Here is a 10,988-nt window from a genome sequence, read left to right as displayed (position 1 = left end):
ACTTTCTTGCTAGGACTGGCTTTGAAGTGTGATCCTCAGAGCTCAGCCTTCTGAGTAGCTATGATTACAGGCGTGAGCCACCAGCGCCTAGATAATATGAATTAATTCTAATGGTATACTCATGAACACTTAATACCATAGAATCATTTTGTCATCAATAAAATATTAATAAAATATGGATACTATAATGGGAAAGGAAGGAAGTAGAAAGGAGACAGATGAGACAAACAGCAAAATCTTGGTTCTCGGGTGGACAAAGGAGTATGGGGAAGTTAATTGTTCCATTTTCTATTTCTGGGATATTTAAAATTTGTCATGTAGAAATTTCCTTTGTTCTCTATATCACCTTCCCTCCCCCCCCACACACACAGTGTTTTAAAATGTCAGGAGATGGAAAAGCTTTCCTTCTCTTCTAAAACAGCTTTGATGCACCAAGAACTCTAGAGATGCAGATAAAGAAGTGTGTAGGCACTTACCAGAGTGAATTTTCATTCTCTACAGCAGTATTCTGAGTTCACCTGTGATAGTTCATGAAGACTGCATGACCAAATACCATAGACTGGGTGACTTAACAACAGCAAGTTGTTTTCTGCATCTGTAGGTCAAAAGCTTTCTGCCACCTCTCTTCCTATGTTTGTGTCTTCTAACATGATCTTTTCTTTACATGTCAGTTATGTGTCTCCAAACTTACTATTTTTATGAGAACCTCAACTAGATTGAAGAAGGACCTGCGTTAGCAGTCTCATTTTAACTCAAATACCTTTCAAAGCCCAGTCTCCAGATCCTTTCAGTCTCCACCCACTTTCTGAAATATTGCAGGTTATGGGCTTCAGTGTAGAAATCTGGTGGGATGCAGTTAAATAACCAACTAAAGGCCTGTATAAACTAATAATTAGAGGTTAAATGAATGTTTGGCCTAGTAAGATTTTAGGTTCAGGTTATATATATAGTTGTATGTCCTTTGCATAACCCGTGTATATAATATATAGGAAATTGTACTGAATTTTGCAAATCATTGTTTCAATTAACAAACTAAAGTAGTTTTCAGCACTTCTTATGAGACCAATCCTTGATCAGAGATATATCACCCTAGTATCATCCTAATGGTAATCAGTTATTTGGGAAAGGACTTACTTTGTAACATCTGATTTTAGAGCCATTTAAAGAAAAGTTTGGTTGTCAGAAGGTAAGTTCTTAGTCTTTCTTATACAAGGTGTACTCTCCTTTAATTCTTTTGCTTCAGTTTCTTCTAAATGTCATAGCTACTTTTCGTTCTAATGCATAAAATCAGAATATGATATAAATGAGATGTCTGAGGGTATGAAGTCCAGGGATAGAAAATAGTTTTCCAAGCCTGGCGCTGGTGGCTCACACCTGTAATCCTAGCTACTCAGGAGGCTAAGATCTGAGGATCGAGGTTCAAAGCCAGCCCAGGCAGGAAAGACCATGAGACTCTTATCTGCAATAAGCCACTCAGAAAACTGGAAGTGGTACTGTGGCTCGAGTGGTAGAGTGCTAGCCTTGAGCTGAAGAGCACAGGACAGAGCCCAGGCCCAGAGTTCAAGCCCCACGACCGACAAAAAAAAGAAAAAAAAAAAGAATAGGTTTCCATCGTTCTATTTCCCAATTACTGATGCTGACTGCTGTGTTGAACAGGTTCCCTGGGCTAAGGGAGTGAGAAAGTATTAGACTGACATAGCTTGGTGCTGCCTGGGCAGTCATTCACTCACTGTGTTTAAGCACCTTTGTATGTTAGGTACTCCTTCCTTGCTGAGGATCCAGCACTGAATAAGACAGAGCTTAAACAAAAGGCAGTAAAATGAACCCAATAGTGTTAAGTATAATAAGGAAAAGAAAATAAGTAAAGTTCCAAATCCAACGAAATTCACAGTCCCCTCCATCTCATATGTACAATCTAGAGTTTTCATAAATTTTAAAACAGGGCTAGGAGGGTGGCTCAGTGGTAGAATGTTTGCCTTGCTTGCATGAGGCCCTGGGTTCGAGTTCTCAGCACCACATAAGCAGAAAAAGCTGGAAGTGGCATTGTGGCTAGAGTGCTAGAGTGGTAGAGGGCTAGTAGCCTCGAGCTGAAGAGCTGAAGTACGGTGCCCAGGCCCAGAGTTCCCCACAACTGACCAAAAAAAACCAAAAAACAAAAAAGTAAAGCAAAAGCAAAATTGTGAGTGCTGCTGTTTTTCACAACTGAATTTTTTTTTCCCAACCCCTGGACTCCTTAAAGGAAATGGCCAACACTCAAACTGGCATGATTTTTCCATAAAAACATGCCTGACCTTGGCCTTTGTTCCTATTGTGTGCTGCAATTCTGAGAACTGATAGTCTTATCTGAGAGGGGAAAAAATGTTCATAAGACTCCTTTATTTTTTCACAGAAAAATCATAAAGTCAACAACCCTAGTTACTCATTTCCCCGTCATGCTATAGGTTGGCAGGAAAGTACTTGCAGGCATAGCTACTAAGTGCTATAAAAGTGAAAATTTCCCTTCACTCAATCTCCACTTGGGTGGGTTTTATGTATCCAGAGTAATGTGGCTGCAGTGTAACAATAGGGTTTTATTTTGATGAAATGATGTTATTAATGTTAAGATTTGATCAATGTCATTACATTTGTATTCCATCCCAAAGTCCTAAGTTTAATGTGCTTAGTTACCTTTAGCAAAAGTATGCCCATCTCTTGTGTTGAGTGTTAATGTTATGCAAAGCATAAAGGATACATGACAGACTTCAAACTTGCTTTCTAAATGATACTTCTCAAAAACGTGGCCACAGCCTTGAGTATCAAAACCAGCTGGGTGGTGATTAGAACACAGATCCAGCTAGATGCAAGATCCCAGTAAGGTCTTCTGCACAAGCCTGGACACCAGTGTCCTAAACCTGCCTCAGTCACTGCCACCACTATCTCGGAATCTAGTGCTACTCTTGGAAATTTTCATATGTAGACAGATAATATAACGATGCAACCCCCCCCTTCCCAAAATAGGACTAAAGAATGAATATGCAGTAGAGATTATAGTAAGACTAGGGGCAGCTGATTAGAAAAAGAATCAATTGTGTACATACCCTCTTTGCATTTATATATGCAGTGCCATAAATCTGACTCCTCAAACCCTTGGGCCTTTAAATGTATTTCAGGATTTGAATTGTGTGTTTTAGAAGGCTAGTAGGATTTATAAACCATATGTTAATAATGCCCAACAAGGTCTGCAGTAGGACCTTTTAAATCAAGTACATTAAAATTTCTTTAGCAAAAATACATACTTTGGTGACCCAGCCTTTTCACTTTTCATTTATATCCAACAAATAAGTAAAAATGCACACACACACAATCTACAAAGTCATAGCAGCTTTATTTACAATAGTTCCCAGTCAAAATTCTCAAATGAACATCGACATTATGTAAATTCTTATTAATACAGAGCTCAATTGTGTAGTCTAGGCTGCCCTCCCACTCGCAATCTTGCTTCAGACTTAAGTTCTGGAATCATAGGCATGTTACCACCACACCTAGCAATTTCAGTGTATTTAAGTATGGAATACTATGCAAAATGATAGCGATGAATTATAGCTGCATGACATGGATAAAAACTCAAAAGCACTGTTGACTGAAAGGTGCCATGAGTTACACAATTCTTATAATCATATTGTATAATTTCCTACAGCAGGTTCAAAGCAGATTCATCAGAAATCAGTTTTGGGGTGCTGGTAAGTTCTATTTCTTGATCTAGGTAGTGGTAATTCATTATGTCCTATATGCATGTTATTCTTCCATTTTAAAAAGTTACTGAGTTTTTTGTTTCCTTTATTATTCACATAGATTTAAATGTTAATGGAGTCCTACTCATATTCCAGCTATTTTGCAAGGCATTAAGGATACCTAATGAACTTTATTTATGGCGCATGCAGATTTGCTGAAGTCATGCTTATTGGCTAGTTTGCTTGCCTATGAGATCCCATACAGAAAAAAACTTTTAGGAGTGATTTCTACCATGGGTTTAACCGTTGATTCTCACAACTATTACTTCTGGCCATCACTTCTAGCCCTCTAGAATCCCTTCCAAAGATTGACCCACATTAGAAAAAGCCAGGCCTGTATCCTGGGTTGGGAAAGTGAACTGCAGGACGTCATACTACTTCATTTTCACAGGCTGATCCAGTCCCATTCCTCTGGCTCAAACTCCTCACTTCCCCCAGCCCTAATCCCTTACTCTGGGCCTTACTTTATTCCTGAACCTGTTGGCTGCTTATTCTTCCTCTCTCCACTTGGAGGTTTTTTTGTTTGATTGTTTTTTGGGTTTTTTTTAGGTGCTGTTATTGGGGCTTGAGTTCTTGCTTGCTTTCTTGTCATGGGCACTCTATATTTTAGCCATGCCTTCAGTTTGGTGTTTTACTGGTTGATTGGAGACTGAGTCTCACAGATTTTTCCACCCAAGCTGGCTTTGAACTGTGATCTTTAAGGTTTCAGTCTCCTGAGTGGGGAGGATTAGAGGTGTGAGCCACTAGCCTCTGGCTGAAATTCAGCTCCTCTAGTGATAAAACCTGGACAGGGACAGTGAAAGTAAATAAGGCTGGTGGCTGCTGCCATCAGGACTTGTAAACCTAGTCTATTGAAAAGTCACTAAGAAAAGTGAAATTTACCCTAGTCCTTAGCAGGCCTACCCAGACCATGGTTTCTATTTTTTGGACTTCTAGCTGTTTTCCTGATCTATTTCTCTTGGTGTTTCAAGAGTCTCTTACCCAAATAGCCTCTTTCTCGGTACCCTAAGTATCTTGTTGATTGAAATATATTCTTACTGTGTAAAACAAGTATATCTACTTGTATATTCACTAATAAAACATGGGAGTATTCTCAAACACAAATGACCGTATGATCATGACCATATGCTTCTGAAAATATAGAAGATATCATAAGGTTCTTAATTTCTTTCTTTTTTTTCATAAAAAATATACTGATTTATTTGAGGTATTTATTTTCTTTTCTTATTGTGAAAATACTGTACAGAGGGGTTATAATTACATGGGCAAGATAATGAGTACATTTCTTAATTTCAAATACAAACTTCAATAATTTCCCCTACAATATAATACCTTGCCATCATGACTCCTCTACGTTAGTAGAGCAACATTTCTATTTCAAGTGCTCCACCTAGTGGCAGCTCTATGCATACACACCTTTCACTGGTAGGTACATTTCTGATTTGTTTCACTACTGCTCCTCCATAGAAACAGCTTTTCTCCCAGTGACAGTGGGAATGTAAATAGGAGAAAAAAATCCAGACCCTATCTCATAAATAACCACAGCAAAAGGGACTGGAGTTGTGGCTCAAGTGATAAAATGCCTGCTTAGCATGCTTGAAGCTCTGAATTCTAAGCCCCAGTACAACCAAAAATAAGGGGGACAGAAACAGGAAGTCCCAATTGAAGTTGGCAAATGTTTGGCTTACTTATGACTGTCCCTTTTGCCTAGAAATTGTTGATAAAATGGGAGAGCTGTATGCAAAACTATTAAGCCCTGGTATTATACAAAAATCCAATATTTAAATATTTTTAAAATGAAAAATATGTGGCATAGGAATTTGGAATTAAGTACATACTTACAATTTTCAATTTGTTGAGGTAATAATATAGAGGCCATGGATATGCCTCTCAGTTAACAGCTTTAAGTGGTGTTTCTTATGAGAACGACTTAATTTTAGCACTAACTTCTATGTACACAAACCTAATTACTTGCAGAGAGAGAAAGAAAGGGAAAAGAGGGAGGATATAGGAGAGCAAGAGAGGGAGGGAGGAAGAGAGGGAGAGTGCTTCAAAATGTGATCTTATTTGTGGACTGATGCCTGGTTCAAGTGGTAGAGTGCCTAGCTGAGCAAACATGAGGCCTTGAGTTTACTCTCCAGTACTGCCAAGAAAACAAAACAAAAAACACAAAGCCCAAGATATATCTCCATGAAAAAAACCCTGAAATTTTTATTAACCAAATAACAATATGTGCACCTAATTTTTCTGAAAAGTAACTTTTTCTAAAACAAAAAAGTTCATCAGTGAGGGGGGTATTACGGTTGTACAGTTTTGTGTCTGACTTAATTCTGACAGCTGATTCTCATATCTGCTTTTGCATTTGCTCTGTTACAATACCATGCAGGCAGACAGGCTCTGGAAATCTCTGTACATTCATCAGAGAATGAAAGTGAAAAGTTACATGCCTGAAAAACAGCTCAGGCCTTGATACCCTGAAAATCTCCTGGGAATCTCAGATCACATTTTGAGATCCAAGAAGAGTCAAGAAATTCAAAAAGATTCAAAGAATCTTTTTGGTCAGCTGGAGATGGTTTCCTTTGTATCCTTCCAGATGGCTCAGCTCTTCTGTAAATGGATTGTAGCCTTGTTCCTTCAAACAGCGGAGTGCCCAGAAAAGCTGGTCTGGAGGAGGGAATTCTTCCCATGGAACCCACTCCCAACCTGGAGAAGAGACAGACTGTCAGTGCACTCAGCTGACACAGAGCTTGAAGAAAGTACTTTGGTATGCTAACCTGTATTTAGGAAAATAACTGAATTTCAAAGTGATCTGCTGCAGGCAGGCAAGGCAAAGTGCACCATTATATACAGTTGTCTTACTTTCATTTTTTTCAGGTTCTACATTCTTGGGTTCTGGGTCTTGGGTCCTATCGACTTCTCCTTTCATCAGTATAGTGACATAATGGTAATTCTCTTTCTCGACAAAAGAATTGACCACTGAAGCAAAGCGGACATTTTCCAGGTGAAGAGCAGCTTCTTCCCAGGTTTCCCTTCGAGCACATTCTTCCCAAGTCTCTCTAGAAAACAGAAATATTCCATTGCATTTTATTCAATTCTATCTATACAGTTTAGTCTTTTTTTTTTTCTTGATTAGAAACTACTAAGGCAAAAAGAACAGTAATTGGCTTGCACTTAGACATGATCAAAGTCTTTGCTGGGTGGGGTGCATGCCTGTAATCCCAGCTACTTGGGAGGCTTGCTTGAGTCAGGGAGTTCTGGGCTGCAGTGTGCTCTGCCAATTGAGGATCCTGTGTTCAACATGAATATGGTGACCTCCCTGGAGTGGGAGACCACCAGGTTGCCTAAGAATTGACTTTCTGTATGTTCTACATCTACTGAGCTGAGGCGCAAAAGGACTTCATAGAGAACAAGAAATTAACATTTAGCCCATTCAGCACGAATTCTCAAGCCAGATGCAAACCTGAGCAACTAGAAGGCAGTTCAATGTATTGGTTTAAGAGCATGGGCTTTTGGGTCCACTAGACTTGTATGGGGCTCAAAGGCTTGTCTATCTTAAGGAAAAAGAGAAGCATGAGCATTTACACTGAGTAGTTGTGCTAAAGTGCACTGCCTTTTCCAGTAGTCTCAGCATTCCAGCTTTCGCCTTAAAACTGAGAACAATTGGCAGTAAGCACTTCTAGATTCTCAATGGTATGAGGGAGATCAAACAAGATGTCATCTGAGCTTATGGATTTGCAGGAAGGCCAGACTAGTCCTTGTCCCCCATTCTGCCCAGGCCAACACAAGGACAAGATCTAAGATATGCATTTGCTACCTCATAGGAATGGTTCCCTTCCTCCTGATGAACAGTCCATTCTGTTCTCCAAGCCCTAGGAGAGACAGTCCAAGACAATGGGCACAGAGGCCAGAAGATATGGCCAGGGAACTGCAGAAATTCACAGGCCTACCCAGTACTTCAAAGCAGGCTGCAGGGAAGAAGTCTTGGGAAGATCTGCAGTGTCTCTTGTCACTTTAGGATGCATATGAATACAGAGGAAGACCAGGAGGGCTGAGCAAGGAAGAGGGGATGCAGTGAAAAAGCACCATTTCTAGTGTGTTCCTTGTGGACTTTCTACAGACCATAAGATTGCTAGGAACTCCACAGGGGTAGTATGCTAGAAGCAAGAGCTAGGGGAGCAGGACCAGTACCACAAAGTCAGTGCTACTTAGCCATGGACTGTGTGGTATAGCAATCCTTGTGGGATGTCCAAGCAACCAAGCAGAGACTCCTGATGGAGAGCACATGAACAGTGGACCTGGCACACAGAAGGACAATGGGTGAACTGCAGCAGCCTCCATGGGATCAACAGCCTGCCCTCTCCTTCCTCCCCTACTGCAGACGGAGGGGAGCAGGAGGTGGAGAGAGCAAAGCAACAGCTTTGCTTTGAAAATCACAGGGAGAGATTAGAACCAGGAAGTGAGGCTAAAGATTTATACTGGATTAGACTCTGGAATGCTTGGAAGTAAATCTTAAGGATCAAAATTCAATTTATTAAACTAGCACAGAAAAATTATCAGAAATATCACTTGTGGGAAAAAAAGCTCTTTTTTGAAGAGTGGAAGGACAAAATAAGGACATTTTCTGTTTGACTCCAGTTATAGTTAGCTGTCAGTATTCAGTTCGGTAAAGACCACATGACAGAGAGCAGCTGAGCAGGTACTTAGCTTAAGCACTTAGTAAAACTGCTTTAAAGTCAGTGTTGGTTACCATCACTGATACTGAGTCAAGAGTCCAGTACTTTCTTAGGATAGCTATCTCTAGCAATTGTTCTAGTAATTATATGTTCTTTCTAGTCCTTAGCTTGTGATCTAAGTTTGGCTAATACCCACCAACAACCAATAAAGCACATTTAATATGTGGCTATACAGGCAATTCAGGTTTTTACTGATATTGTTTTGGCAGTACTGGGATTTGAACTCAGGGCCCTAACACTTGCTAGGTATGAACTCTACCACTTGAGCCACACTCCTGCCCTTTCTGCTTTATATTTCCAATAGGGTTTTGCACTTTGCCTGGCTTAGCCTGAACCATTATCTTCCTATTCATGCCTCCTATGTAGCTGGAATAACAGATATACACAACCACACTGGGTTTCCTCATGGAGATGGGTGTAATTTTTTGCTGCAAATTTTTGGCTGCAAACTAAAATCCTTCCCATCTCTGTGTCCCAGTAGGTGGGATTACATGTGAGCCACAGTACTTGTCCCTATTGGGTTTTTTTTAGATGTTTTTGTCTATGTAGCTCAGGCTGGCTTTGAATTTGTAATCCCAAGTGCTGGGATTACAAGTGTATACCACCACAAGTGGCTTTTAATTTGGTTCTTTTGTTTGTTTGTTTGTCTGTTTGGTTTTTTGGTCATGGACCTGAATTCTGGGCCTGGGCACTGTCCTTCAGCTCTTCAGCTCAAGGCTAGTGCTCTACCACTTGAAACACAGTGCCACTTCTGGCTTTTTCTGCTTATGTGGTACTAAGAAATCGAACTCAGGGCCTCATACATGCAAAGCAAGCACTCTACCACTAAGCCACCTTTTACCAGCCTCTTAATTTGACTATTAAAACTTTTAAAATGCAGTATTAATGACTTACCTTTATTTGAAAACAATAAATGTATTGGTTTTTTTTTTAATTCAGAAGATCATTTTTTAAAATTCCACATGTTGGGTCCTAATGACTCACATCTTTAATCCTTACTCAAGAGGCTAAGATCTGAGGATCACGGTTCAAGGCTAGCTTTGGAAGGAAAGCCTATGGGACTCTTTATCTCCAATTAATCACCAAAAAGCCAAAAGTGGAGCTGTGGCTCAAGCTCTAGAGTGGCTCAAGAGCATGTCTTTCAGCAAAACAGCTGAGGGACAGTGCCCAAGGCCTATGTTCAAGCCCCAGGATGCACAAAAAAATAAATATGCTAAGATATTAATTTCAAACTTTATATAAAGACTAATTAAAAGACACTAGTATGACGGTTTTACTTCTGATTACCAAGACGAACACTCCATATTTTCAACTAAAAAAATGGCAAGACAAAGGCTGTTGGGGGGTTACTATTAGTTATGTTGAGATAAAGCGATACATATCTTTTCTTTTGCTCTCAACAGGGACAAAAGAGTTTTAAAAAAAAGATTTTAGAGGTAATTTAGGAAGAGGGATGGTGGTGTAGCTCAAGTGGTAAAGCACCTACCTGCCTAGCAAGAAAGAGGCCCTGGGTTCAATTCTGGGGGGGAAGGGAATGCGTAAAATTGGGAAGAAGGTAGAGTAACAGATGATACTAAAGAACTGATGTTAGGAAAATAGTGGTGTGTTTTTACTTTTAGATCTATTTAGACAGAACACAAGTATTTAGGGACACTTGTAAATCTCATGGAACCTCACGGAATCTTGGAGGGTCCGCGATGGACTGCTGGGGTTAGAAACGCCCACCCAGCTCCTCCCAGCCCCACGCGGGACTGGTTCACCCGGACGACGTGCTTTCCTTCCCCCCAGCACAGCGCCCCCTCCCGGCGGGAGACTGCGAGACCCTCGGCTTCGCAGAGGAACCCGTGAGAAACGACGCACGGCGTCAGCGCAGGCACGCCCTCACGCACGCCAAGGCCCGCCCTCCATTCCGCTTTGACGGATCGACCTGCTCACCCGAACTCCAAATGTCCCCCAGGAAGCTGGAAACTGCCGGCTCCAAAGGACCCTTTCCTCTTGCCCAACAGGACGCATCGAGGATGCTTGTAGCTGGTCACAACCACTCCGACCCCGACCCCGGGCCGCCTTCTCAGCGGCTCCACACTGCCGCTCATAGTGCCGAAGGCCTGGCTGGGCCGCCACTGGAAGGGCACTTCCGGTGGTGTACGCTTCCAATCTTAGCTCGGGTCGCCCCAGGACCTCTAAACCAAATTGGCCGCTAGGCCTCCGCCTCCCGCAGGGGTGGGACTGCGTGCCGAGTTCTGTTTTAACGAATGCCATTTAATTTTGCACTTCAACACTTAGGTGTCCATTCCCAGGTCCCTCCATACCACCTGGTTACAGGCCACCTGCCTTTCCGAACATCTGAACCCTTGCACATTGTTTTATCCTTGAGTGACCTTCGCTCCAGAGAATTCGTCTTACACTGGAGCTCGAACCAGTGAGGTACCAGGGCAGATGTAAGTCACTGTGATTTTGGAGTAAATAAGAACTAGTAAGTTGTGTT

At 41.3% G+C, this 10,988-nt stretch overlaps 1 protein-coding gene across 1 annotated transcript; it reads right to left on the bottom strand.

The window, feature by feature from the left end:
* Window positions 1-3,345: 3,345 nt before the first annotated feature.
* Window positions 3,346-10,654, bottom strand: Nudt15 (nudix hydrolase 15). Its single transcript, XM_042685835.1, has 3 exons — window positions 10,439-10,654; window positions 6,630-6,826; window positions 3,346-6,473 (listed from the first exon to the last, which is right to left on the bottom strand). The coding sequence occupies exons 1-3, from the start codon at window positions 10,594-10,596 to the stop codon at window positions 6,313-6,315; spliced, it is 516 nt and encodes a 171-aa protein (XP_042541769.1). The 5' UTR covers window positions 10,597-10,654; the 3' UTR covers window positions 3,346-6,312.
* Window positions 10,655-10,988: the final 334 nt, after the last annotated feature.

This window comes from Dipodomys spectabilis, unplaced genomic scaffold, assembly GCF_019054845.1.
Source record: "Dipodomys spectabilis isolate Male_0828 unplaced genomic scaffold, ASM1905484v1 ptg000095l, whole genome shotgun sequence".
NCBI lineage: Eukaryota > Metazoa > Chordata > Mammalia > Rodentia > Heteromyidae > Dipodomys > Dipodomys spectabilis.
The sequence above is the reverse complement of the archived record's forward strand: the minus strand, read 5'-3'. Positions and strand labels throughout refer to the sequence as shown.